This window comes from Nyctereutes procyonoides, unplaced genomic scaffold, assembly GCF_905146905.1.
Source record: "Nyctereutes procyonoides isolate TBG_1078 unplaced genomic scaffold, NYPRO_anot_genome, whole genome shotgun sequence".
NCBI lineage: Eukaryota > Metazoa > Chordata > Mammalia > Carnivora > Canidae > Nyctereutes > Nyctereutes procyonoides.
In genome coordinates this window covers 29,056,053-29,074,949 of record NW_026575122.1, presented here as the reverse complement: position 1 = coordinate 29,074,949, position 18,897 = coordinate 29,056,053, and the positions used below count along the sequence as shown (strand labels likewise).

At 37.8% G+C, this 18,897-nt stretch overlaps 1 protein-coding gene across 1 annotated transcript in view; it reads right to left on the bottom strand.

Annotated features, from left to right (window-relative positions):
- Positions 1 to 235: 235 nt before the first annotated feature.
- The window catches only part of FGD6 (FYVE, RhoGEF and PH domain containing 6), a 107,301-nt gene continuing 88,639 nt past the window's right edge, over positions 236 to 18,897 (bottom strand). Inside the window, exons 14-21 of the mRNA XM_055336430.1 lie at positions 18,366 to 18,445; positions 11,747 to 11,849; positions 11,103 to 11,249; positions 10,202 to 10,304; positions 8,371 to 8,498; positions 3,584 to 3,712; positions 2,404 to 2,552; positions 236 to 373 (exon numbers count right to left, since the gene is read on the bottom strand). Of these exons, the coding sequence (XP_055192405.1) occupies positions 337 to 373; positions 2,404 to 2,552; positions 3,584 to 3,712; positions 8,371 to 8,498; positions 10,202 to 10,304; positions 11,103 to 11,249; positions 11,747 to 11,849; positions 18,366 to 18,445 (876 nt within the window). The 3' untranslated portion in view covers positions 236 to 336. The remainder of the gene's footprint in view (positions 374 to 2,403; positions 2,553 to 3,583; positions 3,713 to 8,370; positions 8,499 to 10,201; positions 10,305 to 11,102; positions 11,250 to 11,746; positions 11,850 to 18,365; positions 18,446 to 18,897) is intronic.

Genomic DNA, 18,897 nt, shown 5'->3' with positions numbered 1-18,897 from the left:
GAAAACACATTGAGAAATCTGTGTCACAAAGTTAATACAGTATCCAATATTAAGTTTTCTGATTTCTAAAGAAAAGGTACTTTAGAGTTCAGTGTGAGTCTCAGAAATAATTCTGACCATTAAGTAAACATCAAAATTTTAATAAATAACATACATGAAAAAACAAACATTAAAAAATTATCTTATACCTAACAAAATAATTACTAATATTTGATGAAGATTTTGGCTGGATTTATCTTGGCAGTGTTTATTTATATAAAATTTCTGTCCTGCATTTACTCCATCCTGATGAAATTCCACCCATTTGGAATCACAGAAGGGATAAAACCAACATCACTACAATATTGTGCCTTCCTGAAATGCTTCTATCCACCTATTAGTAAGAGAAATTTGTTAGATTTGTAAAATGCAATCATCCAGTAGATGTTAAAACAATACAAATCATAGTTATGCCTGTGGATTCAATCACCCTAGCAGTATATTTAAGATGTTTCCTACACCAAATATATGGAATTGTCCTTTATTTAGTAATATGGTGCAAAATTTGGACCCAAAAGTACATCTTGTATGTCCATGAGGCGTGAAGAAGGGGCCATTTCATGTAAAAGCTCTATGAAATCCTGATGATCCCATATAATTGGTTTGGGAAATGAATACATTTGCAAAGACTTTTATTTCCACCTCCTTTCTGCTTTTAGGAACACCACCTTGTGTCTGTTTCCTTCTCTCTTAACTCCCTGGGCATCCATAGTCCAGAACTGTTCTAACATTCTCAATGAAAGAGAATCTACATCTGATCTACTTCAGTTGATCAAAATTTTGCATACAATATAAAGTATCTAAAAAAAAAAAGTGTTTCAGAGTTTCGTAGAAGTCTTTCCAAAATTCATTAGTCTCAAAGTTTTATCTGACAATACCCACAGCTGCAATTACTCAGAAGACACTTGGAGGTAGTCTTTTTGTACCTACCTAGTACTGTAATGGCTTCTGAACTTATTATGAATATTTGAAATCACTCAATTAGTAAAAGTAGCCTGTAACAGGTTTAGCTCGTTTCAACGACAGAATTTTCAAAAATTTAAATGCAAATGGCACAAGGTATAATAAAATCTTTTAAACAGCTAAAAATTTTCCATTAAAATTAAGACATCTTAATATTCTATAATGTGCAAAAATACTTCCATGATATTAGTGACTCCAAAGAGAAACTTATAATTTAGCCTGTATTAATTTTAAATTCTAGGTAAGCAGATTCCCTTCACTCAACTACATTCAATTGTCTTGAAGGTAGCCTGTAACTTATAATTTAGCCTGTATTAATTTTAAATTCTAGGTAAGCAGATTCCCTTCACTCAACTACATTCAATTGTCTTGAACAATTAGTCTTTCATCCAAGTAGTTTTTGCAGAAAGAATAGTTAAGTAACATAATTTTAAATATTCTTCAGTTCAGTTGAAAAAGAATTATTTGGAGTAACAGATACACACTAGATGTCCTAACATAGACTGAAAAAAAAAAAAAAAGTCTTACAGAGTATCTGTCACATTGTACCTGATTAATATTCAACACATATATAATTCTGGAACATTAGTTCTAATTGCCTTAAGAAAAGACAAGCTTTGTTTACTTAAGGCATTCTGCATGCATGTTTTAAGCCTATTGAGAAAACATGAGCACTAAGCTCTTAGCGGAAACAAAACCGTATAACTTGTGAGGCAAAAAAAAAAAAAAAAAAAATCAAATGAAAGATCTGGTGAAAGGTAACTACACTGTGTTGTTTACAAAGAACCTGGATTTCACAGAGATATGCTTCTCTATGTTAAACAACCTCATGACATCAAAATAAATATTCTTGTTGGAATTTTGAAGAGACTGTTTAGAAGTCTTTACCATCTAAAATGATATCCATTTCCTTCTACTCAGTTATTGGGAACAGCATGGGAGCCTCTTAATGTGTTTGACCCTTTTCCCAAAGAAGTAAGTTAGCAAGCAGCTGTTTAAACTCCCACTGTTCCATGGCACAATTGAATCACTGGATTGCCAAAGTCCTGGAATGTTTTAAGAGATGATCCTTACCCTTACTGAAGGAGAGGTCAAATGCCTCAGCTTCCTTTCCTTTCAGCAGAGCAGCTTCATGCTGGTTCCTCAGAGGTCATGTATAGACAAAATATTTTGGACAGAACTACCTATTTTCTTTTCCCCTCTACCTCCTGAAAATATTCCAGATCTCTTGCCTGTCCTTAAAACAATTCTAAAGACTTTGAAAAATATGTTAAATCTAACTAATTTGGATCTCTGATTTAAATTCTTAGTTGTCCTCATGCATGAAAGTAGGTTATTTTAAAATCAATCATGTAACAACTTGAAATTCATGTATAAAAGAAAAATGTCTATATTACTTACTTCTGAGCTGAGTGAGCATCATCTGCTTTGAACACATAAAATAACATGTTTTTGTGTAGTAACTGAAACACTCTAGACTCTGAATTTTCATCTTTGACTTCAGTGACAGTGAATCCTAGTAAAGGCTGACTCTCCAAAGCTGCCACGTCCTAATTTAAAGACACAAAAGGAAGATGAGACTTTAAATTGATACAAAATTGATTTGCAAACTCTTGAACTATATAGCTATAATTTAATTTCATATACACACACATATATAAAACAATGATAATTTTAGCAACTTACTTACTTTTCATTTATTCAACAATATTAAGCTGTCCCCTCCCCACCTACCTCATGAGCCAAACATGGTGCTAGTTTTCAATGTGTTCATATGCACTGAATTTCACATATTTCCCTACAACCATGTGAGGTAGGTAATTCTATTACTTTCATTTTATGGATGCAGAAAACAAGCTCAGGAAGGTAGGTGATTGGGCAGCCCAGGTGGCTCAGTGGTTTAGCGCCACCTTTGGCCCAGGGCGTGATTGAGTCCCAGGATCAAGTCCCATGTCCGGCTCCCTGCATGGAGCCTGCTTCTCCCTCTGCCTGTGTCTCTGCCTCTCTCTTTCTCTGTGTCTCTCATGAATAAATAAAATATTAAAAAAAAGAAAAAGAAAGGTAGGTGATTTACCCTATCCCACTAAGGAAAAGCTTGGATGCTAGGGCATTGGTTTTTATAGGATGTTGTTGGAACACAGGATGATCAGATAGTAGAAAAGGGCAATATTAGAGCAAATAGCCAGGAATTGTTTATAAACCAAAGTCTATCTTATCTAAGCTGAAGCCTGATCAGTACAATCCCGGGATAGTCAAGGGAGTGTCAACCAAGAGAGCTTGGCAGAAGGGATTAGAACCTTTGCCTTTAGTGAGGGTGTCAGTAGTCACAAGACAGCAAAAAAAGTTACATTTTAATACTTTGGAAAATTCCTAACATTTTTGAATAAGAGCACGAGGACATTGTTGACAGTAAAAAAAAAAAAAAAAAAAAAATCACAGCAACGACATCTCCCCCTCCAAAAGCAAAGCAAAACAAAAAATATGCACAAAACAAATAGTTTAAACAGATACTGTAATAATTTCCAATTGGCATTATAAAACCAGACCCCACAATTATTCATCTTTAGATTTCAGATCTTACCTCACTTGCAGCATATGTATATAGCACTTTATTTTTTATGACAAACCACAAGTGTTTCCAAGGTTTTTTATTGCCTTTTGATCTGTACAAGTAGCCACTCATGGAAGAATCTTCTGTGTTTGCTGATACCTACATAAGCAAACCCCATATATAGTTTAATGGTTTTTAGACAAACAAAAAGTTAAACAAAATTGCTTTTGATCATTGGTACTGAAAGCAATTACCATAATAATATAATGTGTCAGAAAGAAGCTGTTTATTTTCAAAGTCGGCTACGATACAAATATACCACCATTACTAGAGGCATGAAACACCCTTCTGTTTAAATGCAATTCCAGCACTGGGACACCTGGGTGGCTCAGTCCCTTAAGCATCCAACTCTTGATTTTGGCTCAGCTCATGACCTCATAGTTATGAGATCAAGCCGCATGTTGGGCTCTGCACTGGGCATGGAGCCTGCTTAAGATTCTCTTCCTTCCCCACCGCTTCGCTTAAAAAAAAAAAAAAAAAAAGCAATTCCAGCATTCTGCCTGGTTTCATTGTGCTTGCATGTATTTCTTTGCGGCGTCACCTGTGTTTTCTGGGTTGCCAGAAGAAAAATAATTCTAAAGATCAGAAATGTTTTTTGAAAGTTGCATTTTTGGGACCATATATGCTGTTTACTGTTCTTTGTATTTTGCAATGTTAGGCGAAATTACTCAAACCTTTAACTCTGTTCAATAATTTTTTAGACTTATAAAAACTATTAACAGAGAGGTAAATGGAAAATTATATTATTCATGGTGATTTAAAGGATTAGTTTCTGATCCCCAAATTTTGGTCTGAGAGAAGCTTATTTTTGCTTCATAAAAAAGGATGAAAATGTTTTATTCTCTAGGCCAAAAGACAGTAAGCTCTCAATAATTATAATCTGGCAGTTGAAACTTTTCTCTTTTTTTCAGAATAACAGAAATAAAAAGCCAAGTTTATGAATTGTGTTATTAGTAGAATGGTGAACAGACTTTTTTAAAAAGATTTATTTTAGAGATAGAGTGTGCAAGTGAGTGAATACACTTGGTGGGGGTATGAGGGGAGAGGCAGAGGGAGAGAGAGAATCCTCAAGCAGACTCTCAGCTGAGCAGGAAGGCCCACGCGGGGCTTGATCCCAGGACCCTGAGATCATGACCTGAGCCAAAACCAGAGTCAGCCACTTAACGAAATGAGCCAACCAGGCTCCCCTAGAATTGTGAACAGACTTTTAGGATGGTTCCACATGATCCTTGCCTCTGATAATCACACTACAGTACAGTCTCCTCCCCCTTGAGTGTGAGGAGGACCTGTGACTTGCTCCTAACCAACAGAATATCGGGAAGATGATGGTATGCCACTCCCATGATTATGTTATATTCTATAAAACTCCATATTGCTAGTAGATGGGCTCTAGAGACTCTTCCATGCTGGCTTTGAAGAAGTAAGTAGTTGTCTTGGGAAGCTTATGTGGCATGGAAATTAATTCTGCCAACAACCTGAGTGAGCTTGGAAGTAGACCCTTCCTAGCCTTGCAATGAGAACTCAGCGTTGGCCAACACCTTGATTCTGGCCCTGCAGAGATCCCAGCTAAGGTATGCCTGGACTCCTGAGATAATAAATGTATGTTATTTTAAGCTACTACTTTTGTGGTAATTTGTTATGCAGCAACAGAAAACATACAGGTGGATTCCATGAATTTTAAAGGTCTATATTTAATTATGTATTGTATTAATTTCTTATAAATTTTATGAGGAGGATATTGTCTAGTGGAAAATTTAAATCTAATGTTAAGTTAGAAATATCTGTTGAGTGCAAATAAATTTGTACAAAGAAGTAATACCCTTGTAGAATACAACCGAATAGTCTTTTTTTTTCCGAATAGTCTTTTTTAAATTAGAGTGTTGATATTCAAATGAGATTATGCTTAAAATGTAGTTACATTGGGATACTATTATGTACTTATGTTAGGTGTTACTATAATTGATCAAAACATTTTGTATGCCCCTCTTTTGGAATATTCTTAAATTAGTTTATTAACTATAAAAGAATATCAGTCACAATACTGAATAGTCATGCACAGTCCTCTATTATCTTCTTTTTTTTTTTTTTTTTTTTTTTAAGATTTTGCTCACTTATTTATAGAGAGTGCGAGCAGGGGGAGGACCACAGAGAGAGGGAAGGAGAATCTTAGCGTGGAGCCCAACGTGGGGCTTGATCCCACCACCCTGAGATCATGACCTGGGCTGAAATCAAGAGTTGGATGTTTAACCAATTGAACCACCCTGGTGCCCCTTACCCTCTATATTCTTTTTTACAAATAAAATTGTTCTTAACCAGCTTAATCACATGAATCACAAAACTTTCCTTTGAATGATTTGGTTATTTAAAATACAAATCAAATCTAACTCAAGTGACATAGCCTGCCATTACTGAGGGTACTGTGGCTCTGAATGTCATTCTACAAATAAGGAGTTTCTTAAAATGTATTGAACATTACTGGAATAAAAAAAATTCCCAATTCCTCAAAAAGTTCAACATAAACTGCCATATTATGAAGACAAATAACATATATCCACATGGCAATATGTCCACACAATGTTTATAGCACCATTATTCATAATAACTCAAAGGTAGAAACAACTCGGATGTCCATCAACAGATGAATGGATAAACTGTGGTATATACATATGATGGAGTATTATTCATATATAAAAAGAAACAAAGTACTGATATATGCTATAACTTAGGTAAACCTCTAATATATTATGCTAAGTGAAAACAGCCAGACACAATAGGTCATGTAGTATATTATTCCTTTTATACAAGATATCCAGAATAGTTATATACATCAAGGTAGAAAGCAGATTAGGGGTTACCAGAGAGGATGGAAGGCAAGGACAAGGGGGACTGATTATTTAATGGGTACAGGGTGTTTTTATGGGGTAATAAAAAAGTTTTAAAACTAGAGCAATGTGGCATTTGCAGAGTATGGTGATTACACTAAATATCAATGAATTGTATATATTTTTTTAAAGAAAACTCTACACCCAATGCAAGGCTTGAACTTAGGACCCTGAGATCATGAGTCATATGCTCCACCCACTGAGCTGGCCAGGCACCCCTGAATTGTATACTTTAAATGGCTAATTTAAAGTTATGTGAATTTCACCATAGTTACAAATAAAGATAAAAAACATAGCTTCCCAAGTAGGAAACTTTCATAGCACCTAACTGGATAAATTAATTTTCCTTGTCTGATTGCAAAGGTGCAAAGTGGTGGTTCTCAAAATTTAGTATACAGATCTGAATTACAGAGAATGCCTGTTAAAGTTTCTGATTCTGCAGACCTTGGGTGGGGCCTAAGAATTTCCATTTCTAGTAAGTTCCCAGGTGCTGCTGTTGTGCTGCTTTGGAGGATTCTGAGAACCAATAGAGAAAAGAAATAGCTACAGTCAGGAAGCAGAGTTTTGACAGGGAAGGCCTGTTTGTGTAGTTGAGTGGAAAGATACAAAATGGGATTGGAGTTAGGCTGAGTCTAGTCTAGATTAGAAACAGTTTTGTAACCAGCACTGTGGAGTCTAGACTGACAAGAAGAGCAAATGTAAGAATTATATTTATAAACTGTGACATTAGAATGGAGAGGCAAAAAATTATAGAAAACTGAAAACTATTTCAGTTGGTTAAGAACCTTAAGTTCTGAAAGTCAATTTAGAGTCAGGAACTGAGTGATGGAAGATACAGTTCAGAGTACTACACTGGCTTAACCAGTTTAAGAAACTTGGCAATTAGAACTCTAAGTCTTCTTCTCACTATTTCATGAGACTGGCTATGAATCATTTCCTAGTGTTTTAACTGCCATGATGGAATACACTGAACTTTACATAAAGAACACAATCTTGGGGCAGCCCCAGTGGCTCAGCAGTTTAGTGCCGCCTTCGGCCCAGGGCATGACCCTGGAAACCCAGGATCAAGTCCCACATCGGGCTCCCTGCATGGAACCTCCTTTTCCCTCTGCCTGTGTCTCTGCCTCTCTTTGTCTCTCATGAATAAATAAAATCTTAAAAAAAAAAAAAAAAAAAGAACACGATCTTGGTCAAATTTTTAGTTGTTTGCTTCCACTTTCCATAGTAGAACACCTCCAGAGAAAAAAATTTAAAACTCTCCTCTGCTGGCCACAAAACTGGTCACGGGAGAAAACAATTAATAAACTAATAAAAAATGGAGGTGGTTAGATAAGCAGTGCTGACATTAGCTGACTGAACACTTGAGTTCGAGAAGATGGGATAGGATACTGGTGATGCCTGTGGATTACACCACTGACAGGTCCAACTCTTCAGCCTATCCTAACCTTTAAAATTTTTCTTTTAAGTTGAAAGACAATTTATTATCAGTGCAGCTGTATATAGCCAATGCTTACAAATAACAAACTGCGCAGATCAGTAGATGCTAATAAAGTGCCCAAAATATTCTGTAGACTTCTCTCTGGCATGAGGTCTCCTCAAGGTAATATTAAAAATTCACATGTGTCTAAATTATCTTTACTTGTTATCATTGCTATAAAATCTCAAACCTTTCAACTGCCATTTTCTGAATGACTCAGATCATATGGTGGACCAAGCAAGAGAGTGAGGCATCAACCACATCCATCACCAGTATTAAAATGCTTGTCTTAATAGTAGTGGGAAATGACATCTTCCTTTATGGAAGAAAAACAGTATATTATATGCATATGAATAATTCAGCCTACATCAGGTTGCAAGTTTAATGGAAACACTTACTTCTTTGAGAGCAGCTGGGATTTTTTTCTGTTTCCTCCCTGATGGAATACTGTGTAAAACTGATGACAAAGTACTTGAAGGAGATTTGTGATTTCCAGGAGATCCAATCTTAGGTGAATGCTGGTGATCTAAAACAAATCAGGTGCATTTATGTAGCCAGTGGTAAGCATTTTGTAATTCAATTGAATTCAGATCAATAAATACTGTTACATAAGGCATCTATGGAAGGATACTTAAGAAACTGATGATTCTGAGACCCCCGGGGAAAAAAGATGGATGGCCAGAAGTTGAGTGGGAGGAAGATTTTCCACGGTCTCTGATTTTATGCTCTTTCAGCTGTAAACTACGAGAAAGGATTACCCTCTTGTGCCTTCAGAATAATGACACATGTTACTATACTACCAACTTTAAATAAATTATATAAACTTCCCTCCTGATTTAAAAAAAGAAAACAGAATCACTTAGTACTTAGATATACGACCAAATAAGAATATTATAATGAATGAAGTGCTAGAAAAGGGGCTATAAGACAAGATAAGGAAGCCATTAATTTTGAGGCAGAGGTTCAGGGAAAGGTGGGGAGGGAGTAAGATAGATATTTGAGTTGGCCATTAAGGTATAATAGGAGTTTGGCAAGCTAAAAAGAGTACGAAGAAGACTCCATGAAGAGAGGTCAGAATAAGCAAAAGCAGAGAGGTATGAAATTAGATCATCTATTTGGAGAATAATAAGGCTGAGGGGAAAAAAAGGCTAGTTCTAAGGAATGTGGACTGTTGTTAAAACCGTGGGAAATCAAAGGTCTTTTAGGCTGGGAAGTGACATGAACAGATTGAATTTAGGAAAAAAAAATCTGGCAGTAGGAAGGAGGAAGGATGTGCAGCGGAAAACCTATTGGGAAACTATTAACAGTGGTCCAGATGAAAGAAAGGGCTGAGATGAAGAAATCAAGAGAAAGACAGGTCTTCAAAGATAAATTAATCAAGATTTACTGACTAAAATGTGTGTGGGTGATTAGGGAAGAAGATTTTAAAAACTGAATGTTGAATGTTTGCAGCCTATATTATACACCCAGAGAACAAAGGGAGGAACAAAAAGGCCAGTGAAGGATTAGATAAATGTGTCTTTTTGGAAAATGTAAACACATGGTTACTAACTATTATACTGTAAATAAATGGATTCTGAAGTGGCATGCCATCTAGCTTTATTCATTGAGACATTCTCATTTGCTGATGGAAAGCTATCCTTCATGGAAATGAATGACAACTTTTTTGAAATTTAGATCCTATAGGTTTTAGGAATTTAACTAGAATTCTCTTTCTAAAATACAGACCCGAGCAATCCTGCTAGCTGCATTGATCTTAACTGTGGGGATGCATATCTGCAATAATGAGTAGGAAGATATGATTTATCATTTTTGTATTTAGTGAAAAGCTCAACTTTTATATATACCATAAAATCTCACCAAATCAGTCCAAGTGATTAGAAATAGGCTAACAAAGGGCCACCCAGTATATTTCCACAGAGAATTACTTTACAGATAGGTAAAAATGAGTTGTTAAGAGCATGCAGTTATGAAACTGGAAATTTCAAAATTACTTGAAAACTAAAGTTCCCTTGTAACTGTTTTAAAAGCATTTCATCCTGTAATTACATTTCTACAATTGGTACTCTAGGAGTTAAGAAAACAACTAAATTATGAAAGCAAAATTCTGAATATTTTGAGATGAGCATCACCAATCATACTGCTAATATACCTAAGATGATTCTTTCAGAAGGTTGTTTGAAAGCACCTGGAAATAAAGGAATTTGTTAAACTTTACTTATGTATTACCTAGTTTCTGTAGTTCTTGGAAACAATGTTCACATACTCTTGCTGGTTGATTTTTCAGGTAATCTAAACCATACTTATTTGATGAACAAGCTTGGCATACAATCTGAAAACACATTGGAATTATTTCATTTAGAATAACCTCAGTATCAAACCATCTAATATGCTACAATAGATAATGCTGTCTACCTAGAGTGCTTTCAAAACCTTTTCTTAGTCAGTGACTTGAAATAACACCTTTGTGGAGTTCAGGCCTGCAGTGAATTCACACACAACACCACACTGCAAGATAAAGAGGCCACAAACTATGACTGAGTGAGTGCTAACTCCATAAAATAAAATGCTAATAGCATTAACATGTGGGAAATGTTTAGAACCATGTGTGGTGTGCATAAAGTCCTCTGTTAGCTGTATTTATCATCATCATCCTTACTGTAACCATGTCTGGTGCGCTTCTACCAATTGTCTGGCCATGCTCTTTAAACAGACTCCGTTTAATCTTTGCGGTAACTCTCATTGTTACTCTACTCATTTGACTAACGAGGTCATGAAGGCTTAGATGCGTCACTGGTGATAACTTTAACACTGAAAATTCCTCTGTTAAATACTTAGTATCTAGATAAATGTAGTTTCAATAATTAACAGTAAATGTGGGAGTCCAGTTAATTTTGAACTTTTTTTAAATGAAAATTCTCTATTATTGACATTCTATAATAACTTTGGTAGGTGAGGGTGAGTTCCCTAATAAGATTACCCTCTGCCTAAATATTTAGAGAAAATACCATCCATGATTCAGTATCTTTTTCTCCCCTGCCATGGTTTACAGGAGGAAATATGCTTCCTCACTATGTACAGCCTGGAGCTATTAAAAACCATAATGGAGATGGATGTCAACATCTCCAACCTTCCCGCAGGCCCGGCAGTGGTGTCGTCTCCACGTCAGAGTGAATTCACTGGTGCAGATCATACACATTGTGGCTCGGGTATCAGGGATCCAGATGGGAGCCTTTGATCCAAGAGGACTAACTTCCTCTTTATTTTCTGAGTCAGCCTGTGGAAGAACGAGTTTTCATTACCTCCATGCACATAGAATGCTACAGAACTGAGCCCCCCCCCTTTTTGGGGGGGCAGTGGCGGCCCACAATGCTGATGGTGTCATTAAAGATGTGGGATGGATGGGCTACTGTAGTTGTCATTTTCTCAGGATATTAAGATTAGCTGTATCCTAATAATCCTTTGTTGCAAAATTAACTTAAAAAAATGCCTGTGGTAGTACCATGATGGCTGGTTAGTTTCTTCCTTAAATTATATTGTATTTCCCCAATTTTTTACAATGAAGTTTTACAACCAGAACAAATATGAATGTGCTATATATGTTATCACAGACTTGCACTTAGACATTTATAGGATATTTAGCTCTGAAATTATACCCACACATGTATCTTTCTCTGAAACACATGTTGCTTTTCTAAACCTCTGGGAAAAATTTCTTTAGCGTAAAAACGGATTGAAACGAACTGAAAAAGAATAAGAAGGAAAAGACAATACCTCATCAAGACTCCTACTAGGACAGAATGTGATTCTTTTTTTGGCATACTCTTCTATTGACCTGGAAATCGCTTCTAGCCATTCATCCCTTTCAGTGGCAGAACTGTTGGGGGCAAAAGAAGGTTCCATCAACCAGATGTCAGCTTTTATTCTTTGCCTTTTTCCTACTTCTTTTCTTCCTGCCATGGCAACAGATTCCACCACCCTCCCCAACAATGCTAGTCCCAGGCAGCAGGTCTGAGGTTTGTGCGCACAAATAATCAGAGTGGGCATTAAAGAACACATGGCATTTTAGCAAATACAATGCTTTTTTTTCTTCCCAAAAGTACTGCTTTATACTTTTGAAGTCTCTTAAATTTGGAGTTTTTTTTTTTTTGCTTGGTTTAAGAGCTAGTCATATAATTAATAATTATGGCTATTTACATAACCAAGGAGTTTCCTGAGACATAATCCTAGAATTTAAAAATATTCCAAGGAATCAAGTTTGTTTTTTTTTCTTTTAAGGATTTTATTTATTTATTCATGAGAGACAGAGAGAGAGGCAGAGACACAGGCAGAGGGAGAAGCAGGCTCCTCACAGGGAGCCCAATGTGGGACTCGATCCTGGAACCCTGGGATCACACCCTGAGCCAAAGACAGATGCTCAACCACTGAGCCACCCAGGCGTCCCAAATCTTGGTAAATTTTGAGTCTGGGTGACTGAATATGCAGCTTCATTGTATTATTCACTCTAATTTTAAGAATATTTGAACTTTAAATAATGTTTTTATAATTAAAAAACCACTTGCCTTCCCCACAAAAATTATAGTCAGAAATGTACCTTCCTACTGAATGGCTTTAAGTGCCATTTAGAATATGCACTCATATGGATATTAAAAAGTTGAAATCCACTTTACCAATAAAAATTTTAAAACTAGTATATTTCTCAAATGTTCATTATATACCAAGAATAAAATAAAATAGAATAGGGCAGCCTCGGTGGTGCAGTGGTTTTGCGCCGCCTGTAGCCCAGGGCGTGATCCTGGAGACCCTGGATGGAGTCCCACATCAGGCTCTCTGTATGGTGCCTGCTCCTCCCTCTGCCTGTGTCTCTGCCTCTCTCTCTCTCTATGAATAAATAAATAAGATCTTTAAAAAAAATAAATAGATAAAATAAAATACAATAGCTCTTATTTCTCTAAGCCAAACAAAACCTGCCTCAATTACCTCTATTACTCTACCATTTCTGTCCCAACTAGCTGTCATTTATTCAACAGTTACTACATGTCAGCCAACTGTGCTAAATGCTTTGCAAATGTCATCACATCTCATCCCTCAGAGCTACCTCATGGAATATATATTGGATCCTACACCCCCTTTCCCCAATACTATCATTATCACCAACCAGCACCATTTACAGATAAGCAATCTGAGGATTTGAAAAGTTAGACAGTTTGCTTCAGACAACAGGCTACATGACTTGACTTGGCATTAGACCCACGTGTAGCTATAGACTGAACCCTTCACCACCGTGTCATTCATCTCTGTTCTCTGAACTACGCTATGAGAACATATGCTCAAGCTTCCAAGTAAACATTCATAAAATAATACTGTCCCTCTCTCTCACTCTCTCCCCTTCCTCTACTTTTTCAGTAGAAGAGGTAAAAGAAAGCAGAGAGGCAGATGGTTAATTTGAGAACTGCCGTCTGATTTTTCTGGAGCCCTGGGAGCATGTGGAATGTGATTTGACTGTGCAAATCATGTCACATATGCTGTTCTTTCATTTAATCATTCCTGGCTCTCTTGTGTGGGGATCTTCCAAAACAATGTTTACCAGCTCTTGATAACACATTTCTCACAGACCACACATATTTGCCTGCAGTTTCGAGTGGAGACATTCTAGGTTGTCTTTTGTAACATGGTTAGCAGAAGACTCAGCACCTTCCTCAGTTAAAATGCAGTTAAACCAAGTATTTTTTTCTTTATGGAATGTGCGCATTACCCACAAAGCAAAATTTGTATTAAATAAGCACCATTCTCCCATTGATTGGGATGAATTTCCAAAGGGAAAAACCTACCAAAGAAGGGGTTTTTGGTATGTTAGATCTTACCACACTATTTTCTCCTTGACTAACTGTGGAATGCTATTCTAAGGTCTAAAGGCCATATCACTGCATTTCATTTTTTTTAAAAGACTTATTTATTTATTCATAGAGACACACACAGAGAGAGAGAGAGAGGGGCAGAGACACAAGCAGAGGGAGAAGCAGGCTCCATGCAGGGAGCCCGACATGGGACTCGATCCCGGGTCTCCAGGATCACACCCCAGGCTGCAGGCGGCACTAAACCGCTGTGCCACAGGGGCTGCCCTCACTTCATTTCAATTCATCGCCAGCAGAAGCCTACTGAGGGCCACAGTACTAAGCCATTAACTGCACATACAAAACACATGACTTTGTAAAGGCTCACATCTAATGAGGTGAAGCACAAAAACAAGTAATTACTGTATGATATAATAAAGATATTAGACCAGGAACAAAGAAGCAGTAAATTACCTTATTTAGGTAGTGGGGAAAGCTCGGGAAAGGTGAGGACTAGTGTCTCTATACACCTACATTTGGCCTCCTAGCTTTGGTTATATTCTCTAAGCTGATGACTCTCAAATATATGCCAAGTCTGGGCTCCCTTCTGACCCCTCAATCCTTATAGGCACTGCCTCACTGATGGCTGTTTCTGTTTTTGTTTTTAAGTAGGCTTCACGCACAGTGTGGAGCCCAGTGGGGCTTGCAACACAGTGTGGAGCCCAGTGGGGCTTCATGCACAGTGTGCAGCCCAGTGGGGCTTGCAACTCACAACCCTGAGATCAAGACCTGAGCTGAAATCAAGAGCTGGAAGCTCAACCAACTGAGCCCTCCAGGTACCCTGATGACTCCATGACTGATAGGCATGTCATATTCAATACGCATATCTGAAACTAAATTCCTGATTCTTCTCCCAAAGCTGTTTCTCCCCCAGTGTTCCCTATCCCAGGGATAGTAATGGCATTACTACCTGGCACAGTGTACAAGCCCGAGACTAGCTCTTCTCCCCCTCTGTCTCTCAACCCCATGTCCAATTAATCATCTCCTTTACTTCCCCTTCTAAACCATTTTCACTTAGCATCCAACTTTTTTTTTCAATATCTTATTTATTTATTTATTTATTTGAGAGAGAGAAAGGGAGAGGGAGAGAGAGAGCACGCATGAGTGGAGAGAGGGAGAAGCAGACTCCCCACTGAGCAGGGAGCCCAATGCAGAGCTTGATCCCAGGACCCTGAAATCATCTCTTGAGCCAAAGGCAGAGAGTTAGCCAACTGAGCCACCCAGGCACCCAGCAACCAATTTTTAAAAAGGTCAATATGGTCACATTCCCTTGTGCAAACCTTTCAGTGGTTTCCTATGGATTTTTGGCTCAAGACCCAAATCCACAAGTTCTGCATCAGTTTCCCAGGTCCCTCCAGGCTTGAGAAGGATCACTCCCCTTCTCATTCTCTATTCATGCCACTCTGGTTTTTCAGTTCTTTGAATCCACAATGCCCTTTCCAGCTCAGGGCCTTCATATACATTATTCCTAATGATCAGGAGCCTCTTCCTTTCCTTCTTGCCTTGCTATCCAACTCCTATTTATCCTTCATAACTCAACTGACACAGCAGGTCTTTCGGGAAGCTATCCCTGACTGCCCTTTCTCCACCAAAGTTAGTTCAAGGTTCCTTGTTTTGCAGCCTCAGGGCACCTGGTAGTTTTCCTTAATCACAATAATTGATTTTGTTGATATTTTGCTAAGCATTAAGTCTTCCCTAACAGACTGAAAGGTCAGAGAAGGAAGGGTCCTTTTAATTCTCCACTGTCTCATGATGCCTGGCCCAAGGTAGAGAATCCATATTACTTACTGACCAAAGGAACCAATTTCAGGCAGCTGCTTGTGCAAAAGGCAGGAGGATGTGAGGTAGGCTGGCACGCATGGAGAGTATGCAGATCCATGCTGGTGAAACATGCAGTGTTGTTTAGAACATGGTGGGGGCAGGGAGAATGGACAGAAATCAGGCTGGTGAGGTCCATAGGAACCAGATCACAGGAGGCCTTCTCATCTCCTTCCTACATGTTATACTGTACCCACTCACTGCGGCTGGGGTGGGTGGGTGGGGGCTCAGAAAAAGAGCATGGTATACTGGCGGCATTCAGTATGTGTCTACTCCCATCTTCCCAGGCCACCTTAGTCCTCCCTTTGAAATTTGCTTTCCCTTTATCAAGAACTTTCCAGTTTTATAGCTTTTCCTGCATAACCCACATTTAATCCATCAATAATCCTATTAACTCTACCTGGTTCTGATCATTTCTTACCATTCTAGTTGAAAAGTGCATCATCTAGCCTCCTACCTGGACTTCCAATTTCTACTCTAGTCTCTAGATGGTCTATCATCTATAAAAAAAGCCAGTGTCCTCATTTAAAAATATACATTATACCACACAAATTCTTAGCTTATTAAGACCATCAGAGGGTTTCCCATCACTCTTAAAATTCCAGTAACCTTACTAAGGTCTAAGAGGCCTATATGGACATCCACATATTTACCTGAATGGCAACCAAAGAAGGATTTATTATCATGTCCTGAATTTTTTTTTAAAGATTTTATTTATTTGAGGTAGAGAGCACAACCAAGGGGGTGGGAGGCAGAGGGAGAGGAAGAAGCAGAATCCCCACTGAACAGAGGGAACCGGACTAATATGGAGCTCAATCCCAGGACCCTGGGGTCATGACCTGAGTCACAGGCAGATGCTTAACTGACTGATTCACCCAGGTGCCCCTGAATTATTTAATTTTTAATAAAATGGAATTTTGTTTTTGCCAAAGCATATTTTTAGTTAGGATATTTACGTGCAACTGAAAACTTGACTTTACTGTAGGTACTTTCTGGATATTTGAAAATCACTTTCTTGATTTTAAGAACCATCCTTAAGTATTTGTCAGGAGCCTGCTGCATAAAGGCTTGATGTTCCTTGCACTTTTATTCAAATTAAAAAAAAAAAGTCTCAGTTCCAGGTAATCAAGAGTTTACCATCTTTCTCCAAATATTAACCTGTAGGATGCATCAGGTACCTCCCAGGAACTGCTTGCTTTGGCTGGAGGTTGGGAAACATTTGACAAACCTTGAACAAACCCTATTTGTCTTCTCTTATCCCGAAATCTGGTGTCAGGCAGCAGTGGCCATTCCATTTCAGAAAAGTGACAGTGACCCAAGGGGCTGCTCTTGTTCCCATTATGGGAAGTCAGACTGAGTCCTTGGTTTGAGTCCTTGACATCCATGGACATAGGCACTATTATAATGGTTGAAAGCATGACTTCCAGTGCCAGATACACGAGGTTAAAATTTCAGCTCCACTGCTTACTAGTTGAATAATCTTATAGTGTTACGAATCTGCATTTTTCTTATCTGGAAGGTCAAGACAACACCTACTCTACTAGTTATTGTGGAAATTAAAAGAGAAAATAAATGACAAGTTCAACATCGTGCAAGATGCCAGGTAATACATGGCTCCAGTTAGGACACTAGCTGCTAGTGAGAATTCTAGTAGATTTTACTGGTATAGACATAGCTGGAAGCAGGCTGCCTGGGTTCAAATCTTGGCCCTGATACTTATAGCTGGGTGGCTTTTTTCACCAAAAAATGGATATAAAATTAGTAACTTATAAGGTGCTTGTGAAGATTTAATGAAGGAAAATACAGAAAGTGCTTAGGAAGAGTGCCTGGCACAAAGTAAATGCTACGTTAAGTGTTTGCTACTATTTTTATTAGAGGTTAGGTCTGAGAGCTGGCCAGACTTGCTATCCATATCCAGCAGCGGAGCATGCTATGGCTGTTGGTGTCTCTATCTACACCAGCCAAATCCTGCCAAACATCCCCTTCTGCCATGTGGCCAGTAACTCAGTAATGTACACGTATGAGACATACAGCTTCTGGTTTCCTTGGTACTTGATCTAAGTAATGGTAATATATTTTGGTTTACACATAAGTCACTGCAGGTTCCACTTTGAGGCAATGTGGTATCATAAATAACAACAGCTTGAGAAGTAAAAAAATTTCTATTTGTATCCTGATTTTGCCAGCTATGTATCATTAAGAGAGCAATTCACAAAAAAAAAAAAAAAAAAAAAGAGAGAGCAATTCACTTTTTCTCTTAGTCTTCCTCATTTCTAATGAGATGATGACATCTACCTTGTAGATTTGTCATGACCTTTCCAGGCTATGCAAGTTTCCTAGTGAATTATAAAGTACTAGGTGTCTTTAAGAACATTAGTTGCCATTGTAAAAGGTTTGAAGAATTCACACAGACACACACACACACACACACACACACACACACAGAGAGATCAGCAAGGCACTTTTCAGCATCATTATTCTTTTCACAGGAACATTTTTATCTTCGTGCTTCAAACACATTACTAAATCAGCAATCAGACTTTTTACTTACACAGTAAACCAAGAGTAAACTGCATGGTTTTAAGACCGAAAAGGAAAAAAAATGTAAGTCTAGTAAATCTAAATGTAAAAAATGCTGTAATACTGGTAAATGTTCACATATACATATTTTTAAATTTTACCTGGCTGAGAGGATAAAGGAACGTTCTACACTTTCAATCTTTAGTTCATTCTGATATGCTTCTTGGGTAGGTTTTCTGACCTTAAAGAAAGCAAAACAATTTGAGCAAATTCATCCTATTGCAAATCTCATCTCTGAAGCATAGCTAAACCTGCCCAATACCCTAGCTGCTATCATCCACCAACCCTCATATTCACCTTTATCTACCACGACTCTCCCTCATTGACTCTGTGTGCCAGAGTTAAATACCTACATATACATAGGACCAACTTTCCCACTACTACTTTGCTCACACTACTGCCTCTACCTGGAATGCCTCCCCCACCTATCAGCATGGCCAAATGGTGACCTATTCTTTAAGGCTTGTGGCTTTTTAGCCAAAGACTTCCTCACTTCTCCCAGTTTCCTAGTTGCTACCAATTTCTCCACCAGATCCCACTGAAAGCTGCATGTTATTTTCTGAACTCCCCAAAACTTTTCTTTTTTTTAAAAAAAGATTTTATTTATTTATTTGAGGGGGAGGGGCAGAGAGA